This window comes from Bolinopsis microptera, chromosome 5 (assembly GCF_026151205.1).
Source record: "Bolinopsis microptera isolate Bmic1 chromosome 5, MBARI_Bmic_1.0, whole genome shotgun sequence".
NCBI lineage: Eukaryota > Metazoa > Ctenophora > Tentaculata > Lobata > Bolinopsidae > Bolinopsis > Bolinopsis microptera.
In genome coordinates this window covers 20,614,911-20,639,590 of record NC_087076.1, presented here as the reverse complement: position 1 = coordinate 20,639,590, position 24,680 = coordinate 20,614,911, and the positions used below count along the sequence as shown (strand labels likewise).

The following is a 24,680-nucleotide window of genomic DNA, read 5'->3' as shown; positions in this document are numbered from 1 at the left end:
TGTCAGAGACAATCGACGTTCACTGTGGGACTGAGCAAGGTCACCCGATGTCTCCTGAGCTGTTCAAGTGTTTCATCCACCAACTCTCCCTAGATCTGGATAACGCTGAGGAAGTCAACGTCCCTGAACTGAATAATGTTAATATCACTCATCTCCTCTGGGCTGATGATCTTATACTTCTTGCCCTTGACCATACTGGACTACAGAAACTTCTAAACGTTTTACACAGTTACTGTATCGAATGGGGACTAACCGTTAACATCGGAAAAACGGCAGTGATGGTGTTCAACCGTTCCGGGAGGCTCCTTAAAGAGAGTCTGACATTCCAACTCGGCGAAACCAACATCACATCAGTTCGAGAATATTGCTACCTCGGGATAACCTTTACCCTCAACGGTTCTTCAGCAGTAGCACAGAACAAACTGAAGCAAAAAGGTCTCAGAAGCTACTTCGCGCTAAAAAGCAGTATTGACTTAAGACACTTCAGGCGAACAATCGTATTCAAGCTATTCGACGCGCTTGTGGTACCGATTGTGACATACGGATGTCAGGTGTGGCTCCCAGAGACTCTCTTTGTCAGAAACTATCAAGATAATATCAACACCAAATCTCTCCTGAAGGAGACTGCAAGAGATCCTCTCGAAAAGCTTCATCTCTCATTCCTCAAGTGGACCTTAGGAGTGGGCAGAAAAACCTCAAATGCGAGTGTATGGGGTGATACAGGCCGCTGCCCCCTAGTGATAAAGGCATCAAAGCAAGTATTTGGGTATTTCAACCGACTTGAGCAAATGGACAGAGCTGGTTGCACAAGTCTAGCCAGACAGGCGTTCATAGAACAACGCACACTCAATCTGCCATGGTACAAAGGTATAGAAGATCTCCGACAAAGCCTTCAGTCAGTATCATCTCGCAGGTTGACCTACCCCAACCAATTCAAAACAGCACTACGTAGTACTTTTATTAACTGTTGGAACGATGAGCGGCAAAACAACCGGAAGCTCAGTTTCTACAACACTATCAAAAGTGAATTTACAGCTGAAGCGTACCTGAACCTGCAGCTCAGTGGAGAAGAGGTGAAGCGGCTGGCGCAGTTCAGAATGAGTGCTCATAAGTTCAACATCGAGACCGGTAGATACGCCATCAACCGTGAAAATCCGCTCAGTCGCATTTGTAAGCACTGTTCTTCATCAGACCTTGAAGCTGTCGGTATACTGGCCGAACTACCAATGTTTGAGCCGATCATTGAAGATGAGAAACACGTTCTTACGGATTGTTCGCTTTACGACGACCTGAGGCGAAACATAGGTCAGCAGGCGAGAACCATGATCACCTCTGGAGCGGAGACCTTTGCCGACCTCTTCAAGGATATCCTATTGATCAGAGAAACTGCCAGATTCTTGAGTAAAGTGAACAAGCGGAGGTTCCCCCCGAGTGACAGAAAAGAAAAGGAAGGACCTACAACATGACTCACGGACTCAACATGCGAAACGTGGATCTGACAGTGTGTTATTTTTCGTGTGCGTTTCACACTTTTGATTTAGTGTGGAATTTATGTGTGGATCTTAGGCATGGACACAAAGGACTGGTTGTTCGCGTCATGAACATTCCTTTTTAGAATAGCTCGGTATTTAAACTCTTTAGACTATAACCGTCAACCGTGCATTTTTCAGGACAGGTTTCGGTTTTTTTCGTTTTTGACTTTCATTTTATCTTTATTTTTTTAAATTTAGATCCGACACAATGTTTATTGTAATGATCATTTTATTTTGAAATCCTTGAAATCCTTGAAATCCTTGAAATCCTTTGAAATCCTAATAGATGTGGATACTGGCGGGGAGGTGATAATTGTTTGTTTACTTTTGAGTGGCGCCTCTATTCAGCAGGCTGAAGATGTGATGCAAATTTTGTATTATGGAACGCTTGTAACACTTGTTACTCCTTCTTGTAACCCCCCTTTGAAGGTCCCGAATTAAATCATTTTCTGAACAAAAGCTTAAAAATAACCGAGAAATCGACCTTCTTATTAACTCATGATGATGACTGTTTCTGACCTAAAATTGCACGAAAAATCGACTTAACTTGGTTTCAGAACCTATAAACACTTCCTCATCCCTCAAAATTGATGTTTTATATAGTTAATACGAGCAACAAGCAACATATATTTTTATCCTTAACACAATTTTCAGATAGAAATGTTCGTTGCAATATGTTTATTGCAGCTTAGCAACTTGAGTGAAGATCAGAGTACGAAAACACACAGCAGGTTAGCAACTCATTTTGGTGACTGTTTCTCACTTACCATTGTGCGAGACATCGATTTAAGTTGGTTTCACAGCCCAACAACACTTAAAATTCATGTTTTACTCAAACAAAGAACATTTTTATTCTGCAACGAAAGAACAAGAATATCGTCTCGTTAACAACTCGAACAGGTATTATCACAATTTTCAGAGCAAAGCACGATAGCTAAGTCAAAAGAAACACAATGAAGGTAGGTAACCAACACCATGATATAACAATTATAATAACAACTGAATTAAATTTTTTTCTGAACGATAAGAAAAGTAAACAAACGATATAATATCCGTCTGCTCACTCTTCCTGTTTGTGAGTGGACAGTTCGGCGTCACTTGACATAACACCTCTAAGTCCTCTATTACAATTGATGCTCGGTCAGGATCACGGAGTGCATGGAAAAAAATTTAATTCAGTTGTTATTATGATTGTTATATCACGGTATTGGTTACCTACCTTCATTGTGTTTCTTTCGACTTAGCTATCGAGCTCTGTTCTGAAAATTGTAATAGTACCTGTTCGGGTTGTTAACGAGACGATATCCTTGTTCTTTCGTTGCAGAATCAAAATGTTCTTTGCTTGAGTAAAGCATGAATTTTGAGTGTTGTTGGGCTGCGAAACCAACTTAAATCGATGTCTCGTACAATGGTAGGTGAGAAACAGTCACCAAAATGAGTTGCTAACCTGCTGTGTGTTTTCGTACTCTGCTCTTCACTCAAGTTGCAAAGCTGCAATAATCATTAATCATATTGCAACGAACATTTCTATCTGAAAATTGTGTTAGTACCTGTCCGAGCAGTTAAGGTGAGGATTGCCTCGATCTTTCGGTTTCAGCTTAACTCCCTAGGCCCTAGGTCATGAGTAGAACCGAATGATCAAAATATATGTTGCTTGTTGCTCGTATTAACTATATAAAACATCAATTTTGAGGGATGAGGAAGTGTTTATAGGTTCTGAAACCAAGTTAAGTCGATTTTTCGTGCAATTTTAGGTCAGAAACAGTCATCATCATGAGTTAATAAGAAGGTCGATTTCTCGGTTATTTTTAAGCTTTCGTTCAGAAAATAATTAAGGACCTTCGAAGGGGGTAACAGGAAGGAGTTACAAGTGTTACAAGCGTTCTATGATATAAAATTTGCATCACCTCTTCAACCTGCTGAATAGAGGCGCCACCTAAAACGTAAAAAAACAATTATCACCTCCCCGCCAGTATCCACATCTTAATCTATAGTGTAGTGTAAATAAAGAGCCACACGCTGAGGCTACGAGGGCGGGGTAACGGTTATCCGTTGAAATGTTGAGCCATGAGGCTTAGTGTGACCAACCGCTTATTTGCTTTTGTTAAGGGGCCGGTATGGCAGCTGATTGTTTGTTGCCATGTTGTGTTGCATGGAAATATCGTCCCAAAAATCAAATCGACCTGATAATAGATGACTGAGCGTTTCACAGCAATTGATGAGAGCTAATACATACTATTACTAATAGTAGTTATGTATTTTTAAGATAAGACAATGCCGTAAAACTCATATAAAATATTACGATTAAGTTTATTTGATCTGTAACTTGAAGTTGAAGTTGTTTATGTCGATGACGTAAATATCATTATAGGTTGTGACTATGATACTATAATTGGTATCAAGAATATTAATACTGTTTTAGGGGTGTAAATCATAAGTGACAGTTTTTAGTAAGTTTTGAAACTTGTGACTTGACAGTTGACAGGTAGTGCGATTACAAACTAATTGCACTGATCATAACACCAAAAGCGTGGAGTTATACGCTAATTTAACTGCATGTATAATACGATTACACCAGTTATTGCACTCGTATTTACTTAGAGAAAATGTTGGATTTATCATTTCTCATCGTTAGATTTTGCAGTTCTGAAAGTGGAAGCAATTTTTCTGAAATTTTTTTGAGAGAATACAATATGCATTTTTTTTGAGCTATTAGGGCTGCTATTGTAGGCCCTTATATATGTACATTTTAAAGTGATAAAATGTTTCGAACAATATACAGATAATTTCAGCAATGGTAATTGTCTACCTATAAGGATAGGCACCCTCGAAAAATGAATAAACCAATACAATGAATTAAATGTTATAAAAATGGTACACATTTTAAAAACTGGGGTAAAAATAAAACACTTTGTAATATGTAAATGGTCATTGGTCAACTAGGAATAAAATCCACAAATTCACATCACAACAAAAAGCAGTTTAGATCCCCACCCAACAAGCACTCTATGACCTTTTAAGGTTTAGGAGTGTTGATCAGGTTACGGTACAAATCACTTATTGCCGTGCCGCCGTGGGTGGAAGAGTTCTGGTACCTCTGTAACCCCTGATAGAGATTATACATGTTCTGAGTAAATCAAAAAGCAGTCTACGTCTGACAAATCACATTACATCACAATACCGTTGGCCTTCTTAAAGCTGATCTTTACAGCGAGATGTTTTACTTTTAGGAACTATGAAGCCTCCTGTAGTACTGAACACCAGTGGCGTGAAGGTAGCTTTTTCTACATTGAGGACTCTGTCATTGTACTCACGTTTTTGTTTTTCTCGTGAGATTGATACATCTGCGAGATGCTCTTGTCACTGTTGGAAGCTTGTGGGTGAAGTACCCTTACATCTGTGAATGCCCTGTCCAGCGGCGACCATTTACACATTCAAAATCGTATTATTTGAATCGTTCTTGAAACTGTGTTTGAAAATGATCTCTAGTAGTCTTGAATCATACTCACGTTCTTGGACGTTGATATTGCTAGTAAAATTCCATTGGTCTTTGTATCACTATCCCTCCTTCTTGGCGTGGGTCATCAATACCGCTCCTACTAAATCGCTCGCCCAAATTTTAAGAAAATTCTTGTGAAAAGGCCCTTCGGGTGTGAAATTGATCTGAATCGGTGTATTTTAGGACGCTGATTCCGAATCACCCCACATGACATAGGGTAAAAATGCTTCCGCGGAGATTTATGGGCAAAAAACCGTTTTGGTCACGTGACAGGCTAGTAAAACATGAATTCGATTGTTTAGGGCTCATGGTTAGGGTTAGGGTTGTGGTAAGGGTTATGGTTAGCTTCGGGGTTATGGTTAGGGTTAGGGTTGGGATTAGGGTTTATGTAAAACCGTTTTGTACGGCTGCAAAACCATAAAAACCAAAGTCAAGTGAAATTTTTGGGCGAGCGAATTAGTAAGAGCCCATCAATACACTTCTTGTATAACCCGGTTTGAAATAGTTGTTTTCGTGCGATAACTGTATCAATTTGCACTTGAAATATGTCATATTTACTTAGCCGTGACAAAATTCTGATCCCGGTCGACCCCTGTTTGGAATAAGTTTTTTCGTTAGTTAAATTTTTTAGCATTTCTTGGAAAACAATTGGTATTTAATACACATTCAATACACATAACTCATGGGATGATGATTAATCACTACACTCGACTGTCACGTGACTTCTTCAACCCGTTCTCTAGCTGGCCCTGAACGTCTATTCAAGACCCTAACCCTCTAATCTGATCCCAAACCTAACCCTAACCCAATCCTCCACAAAAGCTTTTGCTGAAACCTTAACCCTAACGAGAAGTTAGACTAACTTCCTTATACGCCATACGGTCAATGGTCATATCACGTGATCGAGATAGTTTTTCGCCAATATCTCGCCAGGGGAGCATTTTAAGTTTTAACCCTATGTCATGGAGGTGATTCGGAATCAGCGTCCGAAAATACATCGTCTCAAGTTGGTTTTAACTGTCGGGGCCCTTTTAGAACAATCTCGAAGATCGACTGTAGAGTGATTAAGCACGCGCTCGTAACACATGATGTTCAAGTGATATCTAGCGCCGGGGTACTACTACTAACCAAAGCTAATGAGCTCAATTTCTTCTTTTACCCATGAAAAAGATTCACAGTCTAGTTACTGTTAACTCTCAATCAAACTTATAGTTGTATCATCCCGTTCATTATTTCATCAAGCAATTGAAGTTATAACTTAAAACATCCGTACTTTTTTTTTAAATCTTAAACTTTTCAAACAATACATAATTATACAGGATTGAATGCTTCTAAATAAACCCAGTTATACAAGGAGAAAACCGATATAGCCCTAAATTCCACTATCCCAGTATGAAACCCAAATTATGTATTGAAAGAGGGGTAACCAAAACACAGTAGTGTGCAGTAAGAAATACCACACCCGCAATAACATTGGGCCCTAGCAAAAAATTAATTTATCAATGAATTAAAACATGTAATATGGTACTTATAGAAAATATATATATTAGAGTCATTAGCTCGGAGAAGGAGCCTTTAGAGTGATATATCACTCTAAAGGCTCCTTCTCCGAGCTAATGACTCTAAAGTTCCTGATAACATGAACTTTGTCAGGCTCTGCTGTCCTTTTATTGAGTAGCTGGTCGACAACTTTGAACTTTCTTGTAGGCCATCCTGTCTGCAGCTGATCTATCAGGAGTGATGTTAACTGAACTAAACCCGTCTACATGTCTTAGTAGCTTAGTCTTGCTCAAGATGGTACGAGCTTGATCTGAGCTTGACAAAATGAATTTCACTGGCCTGACTCGTTCACTTGTGTCCTTTCCAACTCGTTTACATCTCAAAATTTTCGGTTTTTTCGTTGAGATGGTCCAACAAAATACCAGATACCTTAGCATCCAGGTTTTCCTCCGTCTCTGGAAGCCCAAGGATAATCAGACTTTTACTTCGATCATCTTCTAGGGCAACCCTTTTCACTGCAGCTTGGATCTTCTTCTGTGCAAAGGCGTTTTTGCACGTGTTTTTCAACAGAGACGAAAAGGTTTTGATCTCTTTCTGAGCTGCACTTTTCACAGTTCCAATCTCGTCATCCTTCTTCAAAGCTAACTTCTCCTGCAAATCATTGATTTTTGCCATATCTTCTTCTTGCTTAGTGAGTAACTTCTCTTGCAGTTCTATGATTTTGGTCGCATCTGCTATTTTTTCTTTCCTGAACATTCGGTTGTCGCCAGCTGTTTCTGAGGCGGATTGTAACAATGGTCCACAATAATTGTTCAGTATCCAGCACATTGTTTCTAACCATTCTGATAACCTTTCTCTAGACACACTTCTCTGGTTCAGTTTATCAAATCGCACATCATCGGATCATGTGGAGATCTCATACAGACAATTTATTGTATTTGTATACAATTACAATTAAATAGTGATTGGTGACCGGCGTGGAGAGTTATCCACCGGCCACACATTCTAATGATGTAATTGTATTATAAAGAAGTTAAGCTTCTTTATAAACTTACAACTTCTTGAGATAGTCCTGCAACATTTTAAACCATAAACACTGCACACGTGTCTTAAGGCCACTTTTGCTGTTTTTTCCACTTTTGCCACTTTTTACCACCTTTCTTTTTTGTCGAATATTTTTAGTTGTAAACATCGTAGAAGGTTGTAAATTAATCTAGGGTGTTTATCTTAGGGGTAGTTAACATATTACGTAATCAGTTGCAAGGGGGTGGGGGTTTCCGAATGATTACGATAGGCCTAGAGCTAGTGTAATTATGACACAATGTCAATAGCTATGTATAAAACTGATTACGGAGGGGGGGGGCGGGGGGGTAAAAATGCCCCAAAAAATGATTACGTAATATGTGAACGACTCCTAGTCCTTATCAACGAGAAAAGCTTTTGTATCGACAAAAGTATCGACGATACAAAAGTATCGAAAACGAAGCACGAGGGATTATTATGACAATAACGCCGATGTGCTTTAGCACGAGGTGTTAATTTAAATTTAATATAATTTTAAGCGTGCCGGCGTTTTGTGTTAGAAACTCATTCAGGATGTTGCTAAGTGCTAGGGCTATAATTGGCATTGCTAATTTTATTTTTAATATTTACCTTTCATTCTAGCTATATGAGATCAGTATGGAAAATATGAAATGGAATTGGGACGTATATTATACTACTAGATAAAATTAAATAAAACTAAGGTACTAATTTTATACGTTCAGGGCCTTTCCACAAGAATTTTCTTAAAATTTGGGCGAGCGATTTAGTGGGATCGGAGCGCTCGGAGTCCGAAATGACAGGCTGAGCGCCGCGGCCCAGAAAGTCACTTAAAGCTTTAAAAGAAAAATCTTTGATTAATGTGTTTGTTTTTCTTCCATTGACAATAATTCTACATTAGCTAACACCCTGTGGATTTAATAGGTACATCAAACAAAATGGCGAACTCTGACGCCCTACATGGAAGAGATGATAATTATATCGAGATAACTTCTTTGGTTGAACGAAAGCCGGTTTGGACACGGATGGATAAATTTTTAGCAGTATTTGGTATTTTGATAAGCCTCGGACAAGGAGTGGAAATTAATTTGCCCGGAGTGATATATCAACAAATATCGTGTGACATGGAACTGTCACCGTGGCAGGAAGGAGCATTGGATTGCACACTTTACCTCACATTAGCTGTGGCTCTTGTCATTTCCGGACCACTTTCAGACTGGTTTGGAAGACGAGAGTTGGTCCTGTTTTCCCTTTATATAAGCATTCCAAGTACAGTGGTCTGTGCTATATAGTCTATGTAATAAGCGCCATGAGTTGGCACAGAATTTTTTGTCTCTGATTTTGATAAAATTGGTACCAAAAGTTGCCTCTAAGTGTGAATAATGCAAATTCACCGTGTAGCAAAATAACGTCGAGCTATATGTGGGCCTCCTGTGCATTACAAGAATGTATAAAGGACGAAAAATGGGTAATTTATTGCTTAAAATGCCTATAACTCCTAAAATATTGAATATTTTGAAATAATTATTACAGTATCGTAATGATCTTAGTCAGACGCAACTTTTGGTACCAAAATTATAATATTTGAAGCACCAAATTTTTCAAAAATTTGTTCAAAATTTTTCACACAAGGGACCCTTGTGTTCAGATTGAAAAATTTGGAAAATAATTTTCTTTTAAATCTTAAAATATTATTACTAAAAGTTTCGTCTCGATGAGCTGATTATGATGCCATAATAATTATGTGATAATAACTGAAAATGTGAAAGTTATAGGCCAAAATCTAAAAATTTGCGCGAAAAAAGCACGCGCGGCGAACAAACGCCGTGTAGCATTTTTAGCGAAAATTGCTACACGGTGGATTTATTTTATTCACATTTTTAGACAAATTTTGGTACCAAATTTATCGAAATCGGAGAAAAAAAGTTCTGTGCTCGCGCTTGGCGCTTATTACACTGACTAATAGTTGCTGAATACTATACACTAGTTCTGTCTAGAGCCCTCATCGGTATTTGTATAGGACTGAACTTGTCTACTGTTTATGTCATGATAACTGAGGCGGCTTCCAATAAGGTGGTTTTACAGAATATTGTGGTCATCACGGCTGCAATGTTGGTTATCGGTGGAGTCTGGCAAGCTGTTTTAGGATATCTCCTGTTAGATCTAATCGGTTGGAGGATCTTTATACTTGTCTCTTCATTACCCTTATTTGCACCACCCATTTTCATGCTTCACTTTTGCTTCAAAGGAACGGCAGGAAAACAAATACAAGAACAGCAAGACCAACTTATACCAAAAGGAACATTAACCGTTCCAAATTTTGTAGCCAGAGTCATTAAACTAGGTTTGTTTGATGCATTAAGCATCTTCCAAGGCTGGATTTTAATCCTTCTCGTTCCCGCCTTGATCAAGATGCTCAAAATGAAAGAGGCTGAACCAAACAGTGACTGCTCGGTTACCGTGACTCAAGGAGCAGACTTTTTGTTATTGGGGACTGTTACCTCAGCTTCCTTGTTAGGAAAGGTATTCATGCACTTCACCAGAGAAAAGATCAGTTTCCGCAAGTTGCAGGCGATTGTCGCATTACTAACTGTGCTGGCTTTTACAGGAATGATGGCAAAAGAAAATCTCGCTGTCGTTTTTGTGACCAATTTCATTGTAAAATTCTTGTTTGGTGTCGCATCAATGGCCTTCGAGTTTATCGTTTGCGATATTGAGTACTTCGGAACGGAGAGATTTGCAGTGGGTTGTGGAGTTGTGAATGCTATTAGCATAGTTGGTGGATGGCTTGGAACAGTCATGATCGCGTTCACACCGATGTCTTATGTGCTCGTTACTTTAATCGTATTCAGTGCACTCAAGATTCTCTTGGTACTCTCCATGACAGAGGTTCAGTAGTAGATTTGGAAGTGGGAAACATCTTTGATAAGCCCTGGTATTGATAAGTGTGAGATTTCAAGGAGTAAACGTATTCGCTACTTGGCAGAAATTGACAATGAGATTTTTTAATTTTTTGAGCTGTGTATGGACGCTGTTATGAGCTTTGCTGTAACGGACAGTTGAGGTCCCAATTTCGGGACCTAAAGTTATTATTCCTTGGCTAACTTATCTCTTCATACTGGGCAAAAGGCAATAAAAACGTTAAAAAACTGATGGAAGTTTGTAAAATGGCAAGGCAAAGCGTGCATCCGCAACGTTTTAAGATACAACATATTAATCAAGCGAATCTGTCAGATCATTTTAGTATTTCAGTATTATCTTAGTAATACTTCAGATCAATACTAATAGCATTGACTTAGAATTATTTTAGTAGGAAACAGACATTTTTTCCCATTTCACATTTTTAAATTTTCTCATTTTCTTAACACCTAAACGGAAACCATATATCATTATAGTATGGTGGAGCGAAATGGGATAAAGTTTAAAACTTTTCATATCAAATGAAGCATGATTAAAAAGCGATTATTCGATATTTGAAATGAATGAGAAAAATGCATGAATATTTGACTTTGAGTAGGAGTATGTCAAAATTTGTGCAGATGAAAACAAGGCATTTTATTATGTATTACTTTCAGCGGTCATACATAGTAAATCCAAATCCCGATGGCGCCATGGCGACACTGTCACGACACTCTCGTAGCACTCTGGTGGCATATTGTCCACTTTTAGTTTTAACCATGTTCGTTCAATAGGCCTAAGACAATCATCATACTTAATTGACGATGTCAATTCATCGCAGCTCGGCGAGGCCCAGTACTACATACCAGTAGCGCATCTCGCCGATCTAGTCGTTGCGAGAAGCATAATTGAGTAATTGTATCATGACGTCGTGGCCGCCACGGTCGTTTCACTATGGTGATCATGTTTCACATAGCCATATGTATACGCGTACTTGCTCTATCCAGAGCCCTTGCGCTTGCAGTAGCGCGCGCCCGCCTCACGTTACCTGAGGACCCCAGGCTTTAATGTTGGTAAACAACATTCCGCCGAATAGAGATTAGGCGGAATGACAGGCTGAGCGCGGCCCAGTAAGCCTCACGGCGTCTTGACTTGTGAAAATATGAAACAAGCGCGCCTGAAGTGGCGCGAAAGCACATAGTTTGTGGTTGGGTGAATACGCGTACTAGACTGCGTGACGCCTTCGCGCTTCGGCGGTCGCGCGCTACTGCAAGCGAGAGGGCTCTGGTTAGAGCAAGGTGATCATGATACTATGCGTGATACTATGGCGATATAGGGGGAGTTACTGGGCCGCGCTCAGCCTGTCATTCCCCCGAATGATAGCCTGAGGTCCCCAGGTAAAGGGGGAGCCGCGCACTCGTGCGCGGCGGGTCATACAACGTATTATATTTGTATTGACAACAATTAATGAGTAATAATTGAGTCATGAGTGCGCGTAACGCATATCATCGCGCTACAATCAATCAGTCATCGTACCTTCATCCTTATCTTGTCAGAATAAACATGCGGTGGCATGGCCGGTATAATTAATATTACTTTTTATTTACTTCACTATAGCCTTGCATTGTCGAAAGTTATTAAAATACTATTTAGCTGCATGTATGATATAGGTTACCTGGCCTGGGGACCTCATAGTAGAGGCTCTTACGGGCAAAAAGACGTGTTTTCTGCTACGAGTTTAGAAACCTAACCGCTAATTGGACACAATAGTATGATGTCTAAGGATCGATAATATGTTAAGAAGTATAAATTTGGCCTTATTAGTCACGTGCTATACCAATGCGCGTTTTAAACTTTGACAGTCTATTACTCTAAGGCAAATAGAGTAATTATATTCATATTTTGTCTGAGTTATAGCTGTTTGAAATTTATGATGAACGCGCGGGTGCCAATTGATAACAACTAAATCATAAATGCTTTTGCGCGTAGTGCGCGTCGAAAATTTGGCAAAAACGCTTGCGAAGTGACAATATTCAAACTTCGATAAAGTATATGAAGTGGGTACTTCTCGGAAAGGAAAAATTTAGGCAAACACGATGTGACTATTTTTGGGTTGATTTAATACAACTGCAAAAAATTATTCAAACTTCAAGCAAAAAAGTCAACATTTTTACCACTTTTTTGGATTTTTACCCGCGTAAAAACAGAGGGATTTTTAAAATTTTTAAACCATCTTGTGCGGCTGTGTTTTAGCTATTTCCATGCAAGTTTTGCCGACATGCCAACAAAATGAACTTGTTCAAAATATCAAAAAACATGGTTTTTTGGCCTATTTTTTGCCCAAAAATCGGTTTTTTGCGATTTTACCCGCGTAAACTCAGTCCAATCATCTCGAAACCACTTTTAATCGATTCTACGGTCAAAAATACGTCTAGAAAGGTGTATCTGGGGTCCCTAGCGTATCGAGCAGACAATGCCCGTAAGAGCCTCTACTATCAGGCTATGATCATGTTTACAAACCGAATAGAGGGCTTTTACTAATTCGCTCGCCCAAAAATTTCACGTGACTTTGGTTTTTATGGTTTTGCAGCCGTACAAAACGGTTTTACATAAACTCTAATCCCAACCCTAATCCTAACCATAATCCCGAAGCTAACCATAACCTTTACCACAACCCTAACCCTAACCCGGGCCCTAAACAATCGAATTCGTATTTTACTAGCCTGTCACGTGACCAAAACGGTTTTTTGCCCATAACTCTCCAGGGAAGCATTTTAACCCTACGTCATGGGGGGTGATTCGGAATCAGCGTCCAAAAATACACCGATCTAGATCACTTTCATGCCCAAAGGGCCTTTTCACAAGAATTTTCTTAAAATTTGGGCGAGCGATTTAGTAGGAGCGCGAATAGAGATTAGGCGGAATGACAGGCTGACCGCGGCCCAGTAACATGTAAGGGGTGCACTGTTGACTGTGCATGCACGATAATAATAAATTTGCTTGGATTCTAAAAATTTTTGTACCATCGTTGCGTTTCCTAGAAACTGTAAAAATTTTCACAGTACCAAATTTGTCATACCTTTTTGGAATGATTAGTGAGTTTCACAGCTAGGTGCCATTGCATATTTGATGGTGCGCGGCTTTTGGAGCAAAAGTAGGTGTAAAAGTTGCGTAATATGACGAAATTCATTGATTTTTGTTGCATTATTATGTAATATCTTCCGTCGCGTTCTTTGCATGAGATCATATTCTGAAAATTTGTGAGGACCTTCCAATAAGGCTTTCACAACTGTCCGAAAAATTTGGTGGATATCGGCCGAGTTAATATAGTAATAAAAATGGGGCAAAATACGATGCTTTTAGCTGTAAGTTAACAATAACATAATGTCTGAGACTCTGATGGTTGCGGTTAATGTTTCGGACAGTTTCCTTGTAAGTCTATGTAATGAGTAAGCTAACCAATTTTTGTTAAAATTGGATCAAGGGAAGGTTACTCAATTCGTATTTGTTTCAAGAATTTCGTGATGGCCGAAATTAGCGCTAAAAAACTTTTTCATACGTTGTATTTGTCATACGTTGTACGTTGTATTTGTCATACGTTGTATGACCCGCCGCGCACGAAAAAGGGACCATAGTGAAACGACCGTGGGGGTCGCAACGTGATACATGAACGTTGTCAGTTGTATGACCCGCGCGCCGCGCACGAGTGCGCGGCTCCCCCTGTCACCTGTATCGTAGAAACTCTACACCATAGTGAAACGACCGTTACATGGCATGGAGGTCACGACGTGATACAAAAAAGAGTGATGATTAAGCACTCTACAGTCGACTGTCTTAACGGGTGATACTCGTAAAATATTTGTTCCAAATATTAGGACCGACCGTCGACTTGATTCACGATGTCAATCCTTCGCAGCTCGGTGAGGCACAGTGGTGCATCTCGCCGATCTACCGATCTATGTGGTTGCGAGAAGCATTATTTGATGCGCGCGCGACCCAGTAGTGCATCGCGCTACAAACCGTCGACGAGCGTCCTGGTAGGTTTTACCTGGGGACCCCAGGCTATTATGTTCAATAGAGATTAGGCGGAATGACAGGCTGAGCGCGGCCCAGTAAGGTAGGTTATAAACCTACAATCGACTGTCACGTGACTTTTTCAACCCGTTCTCTAGCTGGTCCTGAACGACTTTTCGAAATCCTAGTCCTCTAATCTGATCCCAACCCTAACCCAACCCAATCTTTAACAAAAGCATACACTGAAACCCTAACCCTAACGAGAAATTAGACTAACTTCCTTATACGGTCATATTATATCATATGATCGAGACAGTTTTTTCGCCAATATCTCGTCAGGGGAGCATTTTATTATTTTAACCCTATGTCATGGGGTTGATTTGGAATCAGCGTCCGAAAATACATCGATTCAAGTTGGTTTCAACTGTCGGGGGCCCTTTTAGAACAATCTTGACCATTGTTAATGGTCTGGCCCGGCGCGCGCTAACATTTCGAGAAGAAAGCGGCGCGCGCTACTTCGAAGAAATTTAGACGAGTAACATCCGTCAAGAACAATCTCAAAGATCGACTGTAAAGTGATTTAGCACGCTCGCAAAAAAACCCATCCTACAGCTACAGTCGGCACGCGCGGCTCACTGTCGATGGTGCACTACCTACTATATCTAGCGCTATCTAACGTCAATCGTCATCTGACGCTAGATGTCGAATTTCAACTTGAACTATCGGTAAATATTAAAGAACCAGTCATACCAAAAAGAATTATTTCAAATGGGCACTCAGTGACTGAGCTATATATAAAGGCCAACGTATGGGTACTGACTTTTGGCCCACCCTTTGATTCACGATGTCAATCCTTCGCAGCTCGGTGAGGCACAGTGGTGCATCTCGCCGATCTACCGAATGCGAGAAGCATTATTTGATGCGCGCGCGACCCAGTAGTGCATCGCGCTACAAGCCCACCCTGTATATAAAATATACAGCTTCTCAGTCTTCAGCATCTCTGACAAGGCTAGTAAATTAAGTAATGCTTTTACGACACCGTGGTTAATGTGAAAAGATAATAATGAAGGTATAATGATCGTATTAAGCTTTTGAATGAAAATGATTGAAAGTAGGCACTGTGCCGCCATAGTGCCACGACATATATATGATTATGAGTGCTACGAGAGTGCCTCGAGAGTGTCATCGGGATCCGGATGTACATTTATTGCCCAATAAGTTCGCAGAATCACAGAACGCAATAAAACATGTTATATCGTATTGAAAGGATGTAAATAACACTTACTTCCAATAAAGTTAACAATCACAGATGCCAGCACCAATGTATTACGGGAAAATTATTGTCAATATACTCCCTTACGAATTCATGAATATCTCCTTATTTTACATAAAAGTTAATTCAATAAAATTTTCTTCACAATTTAAATCACATCAATCGCAAGACACTATGATTAATTAAGTTACATTTTACAGCATCAAGCAGAGTTAATAATTATTTAAAACATGAAACTCATCGTAATTGTGGACCTCAATATTTTTGGCACTGAACGCCTCAATATAAACTGTCAAAAGCATTGAAACAATTAATATCAAGTACAAATCTAAATTTTAGACATCAACTGCATGGAGTTCAACAAAATCTAAAACAGTAGGATATTCAGCAAGAAAAACCAAGGAAATTATCAAAACTACAAGTGACTTTTGCGACCGAAATCAAATTTGAAAGTTGGATATCGTACAAAACTTTCAACTCTACTAAAATTTTCCCAAGTAATAACTGTGTGAATTAATAAAACCATTTTCTTTCCTACTTTTACCATGCAAAATTTGGGAACTCCAGGTGAATCGATTGTCCAGTAAGACCAACGAAAGGGGTTATCTTTAAAACAGGGAACAGTTTGAGTAGTGGAGGCTCTCAACTTATTTCTTCATCTTGGCATAAGTCTCCTCCAACAGTTTCTTTGCATTTTCATGGAAGTTTATCTGCGAAAGTGTGATTGAAAATATTTCTAGTTGGCTTGAAGTTGATACCCCAAGATTACAGAATGTTATTATCAAATAATTACAGTTTATTATACATGGTGTTATATGAATGGTGTACAACATAATCGACTAACCCGTAAGCTATGATTTTATTTATCACCCTGTCTGCTACGTCCTTACTTTATTGTTTATTAGTTCTTACTCACAAATACTGTAATTTTGGTCATGGTGACATTATCTAAATATGATGACATCAATCATCAAAAAGATAACCTCATCAAAAAGAGATGACATCATCAAAATAACGTTTAAAAAATAGCAGGCTCACCTGACTCCTGACCAGTTCCTCTAAGTGGTTGGTAAACTCAGCAGACTTTCTGTCAGCGTCAGTAAGGAGTATCTTGGTCTGCTCGTACTGGCGATCAAACGCAGCCTGGGACTCCCGGACCTGGGTGCACAGATACTCGGGTATGGGAATCGCCTGGTGAGAATCACAGGTACACAAAAACAGATGACGTCATCAAAAGCGGATGACGTCATCACAATAACTTCACAACGAAAATATTGTATTGATTTAATTAGCAGTTTCTTTGTTACATTCTTTAAAAAGAATGTGACAAAATAGTGTGACGATTAAGGACAGAGAAAACAACATTAGTTCTCCTACCTTCTGTTCATTTTGCTGCATAGCTTCAGGCGTCCTAGCGCCCCTAACTTTACTTTTGGCAGCGTCTAAATCAAGCCTCGCAAGATCTAGTCTGCGCTTCTCTGTGTTGATGTTCGTCCACTCAACCTGAAATGAAACATTTAAATGTATTCAATATAAATCAATACTTCAAGCTCCCCGGCCATTATCATCAGCACACCTGGTCATACTAATACTGTATATTTGCTTAGATTTTTGGTAAATCTTTGATTTGAACAATCCACAGGCTATCTATATGGGAATTGTTAATTTAACTGTATAATTTAGGGGACAGGAGTGGATTTAGTGACAACATTACATTATTCCTTTTAACACCCCAGTAACTCCATGAGGCAAGACTACTAACGATTGTAGAATAGATATTTTTAACTAGAATGACGGATAAATATCTTTATTTCTGTTTTATTTTTTATACTGATCAAAACTATTTTGTGTTAGAAGTTTTTTTTTGTCCACTATAGTTTGGCAGAGAATTGTGTGTGGATTATGTACACGTGTTTTACAAGTGTTCGTGTGATAGAGAGCAAGAGGACACGATCAATAATTTACATATTTAAAACAAAAATAAAGATAATTTGTGCCATAAATTTAACTCAAATTATTTTACCCAGAAAATAAACAAGCTGTGCAAAACTCTTTTTATGGTCTCCAATCTAGAACTAAGTCTACTTAGCAATCTCAAGAATCTCTTCCATTTTCAGATTTTCAGAATGACAAACCTGGAGGTGGTTTGAGAAGGGTTTGAAGAAGTTATCATAAACGTCCTTCAGGTACTCCTTCTCCATCTTTCCCATCCTGATAAAGGTGTCTCCCACCTCCACCAGGGACCCTCCGATCTGAGTGTTATCTCCGATCTCAGTCCCTGAACACGATCAGTTTAGAGACCATACACAAAAGGTGGGATTGCGGGGGAAGAGGTGTGGTTGGAACACCCAACCAGTCTAAAGAACACCCCCACAATTTCAACCGCCGCTGTTTTGCGATCTTGAGCCGGAGGGGGGTTTCGGGTCTAAAAGGAGAGAATCATATCTCAATATAATGGTAATACGGTGGTGCATGAAACTACGAAATTAAAAACAAGTATTGTTATTGGACCTACCTCCAGACTTCATATGAGTGCCAAGAATTTCAGAGTAAGTGCTCCTGGTCTCCAGAGCATTGCCTCTCCCTACGAGAAAACAATTACACGACACTTCTTCACAATCCCTTCTATGTCTAGAGTTTCTCCACCAACAACAGGTCAGCGTTTTAACATTCAAATGATGGCTTTGAGTCTTTTTGTGATGTGTCAACATAAGAGGACATTGAACGAGTATATTACATTTAAAATGTGCTAAGATATTGTGTGTCATAACAAGTTGAAGTAGGAACACACACACGCACAACAATTTACAATTCTTCAGACTACTCGTTTTAAATGCTCAGTCAAAAATGTGCAGCAATTAAATAAAATTGAGAAACATGTAAAACCGGCTTCAAATCAACATTTAATTCAAACATATTTTGAGTAGAATAAAGTGACAATAGTTTTTGGTCGGTTAAAATTCAACTTTCATTGCTACAAGTCAACGTAATCTGTAGTTTTTGATGCATAATTTCCATCCCTGCTCAATGCTCATGCAACACACACTGCACTGAACCGTTTCATCTCTAAATTATTCAAATTCCTTTCCCGAGAGCATTTCAATATCATTTATTTGGCAAAAAGTGTATGATTTCTGTGATATATGGGATGCAACACGGGTCTCGCTCAAATCCGGTACCATTTTCAAAGTTATAGCCAGTTGCAGTCTTTTCTCTGCCAGACCAGGGCCAAGCTCCTAACCCTGCAGGATTAAACTTCTAATTTGTGCAAACAGACTAGCTTTAATACCCTGTAGCGGTAGGTATCTAGCAGATAAAACATTAGGCTCCAGACATTTGTCAGACACATGATAATCGTACTGTACAAAAGACAAGAACATTTTGTGAGTCAGCTGGGTGAGAGATAGAGTTAAGAGTAGAGTACATAGTACATGTAACTAAGAGTACATACTAAGAGTACATACTAAGAGTACATACTAATTGCTCATATATAAGGTTACATACTAAGAGCACATAGATAGAGTTACATACTTATGGGTATTTTGCCAGCGATGTCTCTGAGGTTAGCGTTAGTACTAGTTTCAGCGGCTGAAAAGGAGGCGCAAGGTAGCGGAATGTCAGATTTAAAGATTGTAACAGAGAGATCACTTTTTAGTGAAGTCAGATAAAATTGGAGTCAGATAAAATGGGATTAAGCAGTGGAAGTAGTTTGATTTAAACAATAGAGTTAAAGTTTTAAAAGGGCGTCAGCGATAGTAACACCAATTTTATCTGACAACACTGTATAAGAGTTTAATTTATTTGCAGAAAATAGTTCAAAAGAGCAAGTTCATATCATCGCTCAATTTTCATTTCTGAAATCGTTTGACAGGATCTATCAGTGGTTCTTAAGCTGAATCCAATTACGAATACCACACTGATTGTAATCATAGCATAGCATACAATCTACACATTGTGCGACACGTAAATAATCAGACAATGCTACACAAACAAAACCACGGGTAAAACAACAAGACACTCCAGTCAGTCCGTCCGTCCGTCCGTCCGTCCGTCCGTCCTGTGTACCTACCAGTGACCTTCTCGTTGAACATGTCCTCGAGACGGGCTGCAGCGTTGGGTTGGAGGAAGTTCCTGGCGGCGTTAGCTGACTTGTTGATGTTGGTCTGGGTAGCCTCAACACGGCTAGACAGCTGGATATACTCCTGGTGAAATGGCTAGATAGTTTCAGGCTCTTAAATTAATCTGGGGGCGACAACGTTAGTGGTTACACTTTGTGTTCCAAAAGGTAATACAGAATGCAGGTAATATGACCGAAAAAGGGATAGAGCGGGAGAGAGAGAGGGAAGGGATGGAGGAGAGAAGATGGGTAGGGGATCGGGAGGAAGGGGCTCTTCCACTAACCAGGTCGAACTCGGTCTTGACAGCGTTTCCCATCTTCTCTTGGGAGAACTGTTTAGCTCTGTCGAACCCTTTTACTGACATGGAGCCCAATGTGCCCAGACCTTCTCTCAGCGATTGTCCTAAATCGTCCATGTTCAGGTTACCCTGTGCGAGGTAAAGAGGTTAAACTTTGATAAACATACATACAGACAAATGTACAGACAAACAATATTATATGCTATCATCACTGCATGCAGTGACAATGATATAAATCTTGTGAATAAGAGGGAGGGTCCATGCGAGATTTTTTGAGATATATACTTATAGTTCTGCATATTTGCAAAATCCCAAAAAAATTGAACTTTTTACAAATTTCGCATGGATTCTCCTTGAGATTTTTGTAAAGATATGTAATTATTAAATAGTTACAATTAAATGATTTGAATGCGAAATAAATATGCAGCGTTTATGCTTTGAATTGTCACGCCAAAAAACCGTTCAAGAAAATAAAACCAAAAAAGTTTAAACAATTGAAACTCAACCAAACTAAAACAGAGAGGGTAACGATACAAATATCTAGCTGCGGACTGAGGAGTCCAGTTACCAGCAACACAACACATTCACATGTAAAAAGTCTCTTCTTTGTTATTGGAAATTTGAGAGCTGTATACGGCAAAACAGGCGTGTGGGTCAGCTGTGGTCAGCTGTGGTGTTAGAGAGGTGCACCGCGGGGGAGGGGAGGGTACACCGCGGGGGGAGGGTACAGAGTACACCTCCAGCTCGGCAAGGGGTGTAGTTAATGTAGTCAGTAGTAGTAATAGTCTGTAGTCAGCACCAAGCGTGTTCGCTAGACATTGTAGCGAGTAGTCACTTACAGTTTACAAGGTCTGTTTCTAGGACAGTTCCTAAAGTCAGGGTATCATGTGCGGGATAAATTAAACGGACAGCTCCTTTGAAGAGTAGGACTCAGTGAGGCACGTATTGGATATCATGATTAGCCTGGACCGTTTAGAAGAGGAAAAACAGCCTAACTTGTAAACTACCTACTTTTGGGAGTTTAAACTCGCTCCGGGCACACTGGTCACTGATATATTATTCAGGTAGAATGTCGCGCTTCAACAAGTCATTTCACAAGAAACAGTCTAGTAACAAAGGTGAACAGTGACTGTACACGTGTTGTTAAAACAGGAATGAGAGTGGTAGTCACGGTGACCCCATCTGATGTTCCGTGTAATGTTCAGATACAATTACAAGTTATGCTACATCACTGTTATTTGATCAGTGTAACATATTATCTGTACTTTTAAACTACAGTTACAGACTACATTGTGTTACTGTTAGGTATTGTGTTGTCATGCGGAGTAAATTCTAAAGAACTCTGTGAAACTAAATGTAAGACCGGCAGACTCCTGCTCTACATGTCTGATGTCTCAATTAGAGACATTCTATTAAAGTGCAGCTGGCACAGTAATACACAGGAAACTTTACTGAGAGCTATGCTCGACTGTGAAGTTTAGCGAACAGGATAGAAGCAAGAAGATTAGCTCCAAGTTAAGTCAAAACCCAACAAAGCCAATGGGACTGCTAGACAACCAATACAGTAACAGTATTTACGTGTATGGTGATTTACCAGAGGGGTGTCAAACAACTTAACCATTATTAGTTCATGTATTATATCGGGTAAAGAAAGCAGCAAGCAGGTCAGTAAGATCACTGCAGCATTAGACAGGAACATGTACATTATTGGAGAGCGGGAGAGAGCTTTGTAACTGTGGAAATCTTTGTATGAGTAGCTAGGTACATTATACCATGTATTATGTATAACATACATTACATATAGTACATTTTGTAGTTTATACAACTGTTTGAGTAGAGCATTTCGTATAACTGGGAGCCACGTGATTACGAGTCAAGAACACTTGTCGCAAAAAAGGAGAAGAGAAATCTAAAAGAAAATGTATTTGATGGGTATAACTTTACACGCGGAAATTCTTTATGAACATCTATGAAGACGTGTATACGATAACTATGTACTGGGTTATTATATGGGTATATAGCTAGTAGACGGCGAGCAACTCATTAATCATAGACATCCAAGTATGATAATAAACCACCCGACAAATGTGTTCTGCACAAAATATAACCACAGTATTTAAAGCTATCTATAGATCACTATTAATTAGCCAGACTAACTTGCGGCAGTCTCATTTATCTAGATCCGACTAACTGTACAATTGTACAGTGTAAAAATGTAAAACTGTACGATTACTGTGCAACTGTGCGACTGAACAGATCTGCTTATCTATCTGACTAAAGCAGATATGAAGGCAAACTCTGTAGATAAGAGCAACTTTTAAAAAGAGCAAGTAGTTAAAACAAAACATAGACTTAAGAGGCTCCGATGAGAAAAGTGCAGGGAGCTACACTCTACAGCTATCAAATGCAAACAAAAGCAGACACTTGGATAGAATATAAGCGGGAACAACGTCCAATAACAAGCTTGGAGATAAGTCACGCGATATGCTCTCATCCGATCACTAACAACTTCACCTGTTCAGTCTCGCACTGAACATTTCACAAGATTACAAAGGAGCTTCGTTGAATTGATCTTAGATACTAATTCTAGCTTCAATGTTTATTAAGGTGTTAAAAATGCTGTTCTAGTCCTGCTGAATTCTAAATTCTAAAGTGTCACTACTACAGGAAGGCTACCAAACAAACAACTGTATAAATACAGTTATTAGTTATTACTTTTACTTTACACTTGAAGTGTAGCTAAGACAGCTATACTAGTGCTACTGCAGATATATAAACTAGACTCTATACAAACAACAGCTAACGACACACACAATACACGGAGTGGAAGGAGGAGATAAAACCCGTGAGATTCTCGGAAGTCAACATAAGCCTAAAAGAAAACACTAAAACAACGGAAAAAGCAGACATATTAAGCAACATTTAACAAAGACTGTACAATGTCAACGAGCAGAGCAAACGGCCAATATAATGGATTAATAAGAAAGTTTTAAAAAGAAATGATACAATAGTTGGTGGTGTGTACAAAAGATACACCGCAAGTAAAAGGTCCGGGTATAAGAAGTACACAAGAAACAATGCAAGGCAGGAAGTCAGTGTACAGCAGATGTACACCAAAAGTCTCAAAGCAAAACTTGCACTTGTGGAGATATATGCATTGTATATCAAAGTAGAGACCGAAGATAGCGAAATTGAGCGCTTTTTTGTGTAAATACGAGTAAAGAAGTTTTGCTGGAACTAAAGGTCTCTATTTTAAATGCGACAGCTAGTAAGTAGGAATAATAGGTTAACCCAATAAGATGCAACTATGTTAAGTTTTTCGCTGCAGCGTAACAACAGGGTTTAATGGGTTACAGGAAATAGGGATACACTCATATAGACAAAAGATTGCGAAAGATAATGCTATTGAACCATGTGCATACGCGCAGAGAATTGTTATGTGTCGTAACAGGCATGCTACCGGTCCCGTCCAAATGGATTCCGTCGAATGAGGTCGAATCTGATATATTTCACTCTTTTAGTCAAACACGATATGGCGATAGAAGATGTTAACTATTATACCATACCACGTACAACTATCTTCTAATCGATTTAAATCGGTATTATTATTGAAAGTATGAGCCAGAGGTATAATCAGTGATGCAATAACACACCCACAGTTTGGAGATGAAATCTCACATTACATATAATGAGATTATGGAGTACATTCGAAATCTAATTTTGGCCTTTTGAGTTTTGGGGGAGTTTAAAAGTCACGTCTAGTCTACACAAGGGGAGGTCATGTCCCCCCCCCCCCCCCCCCCCCCCTACACAACCATAGATCCGTTATCAGTATCAAGTGTGGTAAAAAATAAGAACTATATCAGGTTCAACTATATCAATAGCATTTTGGAGGGACCGGTATCTGCCCGTAACGTTCGTGTTAAAATTAATTAAGAAAGACGGGGAAAACATACCTAGAGAAACAAGTAAACATTGCGTAATCCCAGTCAAAACATGCAATAAAACGTGCAACAAAACATGCATCAAAGCATGCAGTTCCAAAACATCTTACTGTTGCTTGGTGTGTGATTTTTACCCTCAACCCGTCCTGATATCAGTTAAAACATGCAGGGACATGATAGAATAATGTCCTTCACGCCAAGAGTCACTTTTTGGAGGGTTCTTTGAAGAATAAATTCAATAAAGTTCCCAAAAATGTCTCCAAATTGTGACTCATGGTCACGGCAAAACCACAAACCAACATCATTCCATAAAATTTGATCGGAAGCGATAAAAATCTGACTCACCAACCCTGCGGACAATCTCTCGCTGTAAGCCATGAAACCCTAAAATAAGCTGAAAATGATGCACAATAGCAAACAGTAAATGGAGTGTGCTCGTGAAAATGTATTTATCGACCAAGTATGAGCACAGCACTGCACGCTAATGTAACGCATATAACAAATAATATTATGTAAATTGCGAGACATTTTTCTTTGTAAATGTCGTGGATATATTATAGTGG

The 24,680-nt window shown here is 39.3% G+C and overlaps 1 protein-coding gene across 10 annotated transcripts; it reads right to left on the bottom strand.

Moving 5' to 3' along the window:
• Window positions 1-15,734: 15,734 nt before the first annotated feature.
• LOC134814777 (endophilin-B1-like) lies at window positions 15,735-24,517 on the bottom strand. Of its 10 annotated transcripts, none has more exons than XM_063822995.1 (11): window positions 24,463-24,508; window positions 24,228-24,263; window positions 20,159-20,302; window positions 19,827-19,959; window positions 19,289-19,345; window positions 18,937-18,999; window positions 18,273-18,341; window positions 17,893-18,035; window positions 17,135-17,260; window positions 16,796-16,948; window positions 15,735-16,467 (listed from the first exon to the last, which is right to left on the bottom strand). In XM_063822995.1, exons 1-11 carry the CDS (start codon window positions 24,493-24,495, stop codon window positions 16,405-16,407), a joined length of 1,020 nt encoding a protein of 339 aa, XP_063679065.1. In that variant the 5' UTR covers window positions 24,496-24,508; the 3' UTR covers window positions 15,735-16,404. The 10 variants fall into 10 exon arrangements, with proteins under 10 accessions (XP_063679065.1, XP_063679066.1, XP_063679067.1 ...); XM_063822996.1 differs by having other exon boundaries at window positions 16,796-16,915; XM_063822997.1 differs by lacking the exon at window positions 24,228-24,263 and having other exon boundaries at window positions 24,463-24,517.
• Window positions 24,518-24,680: the final 163 nt, after the last annotated feature.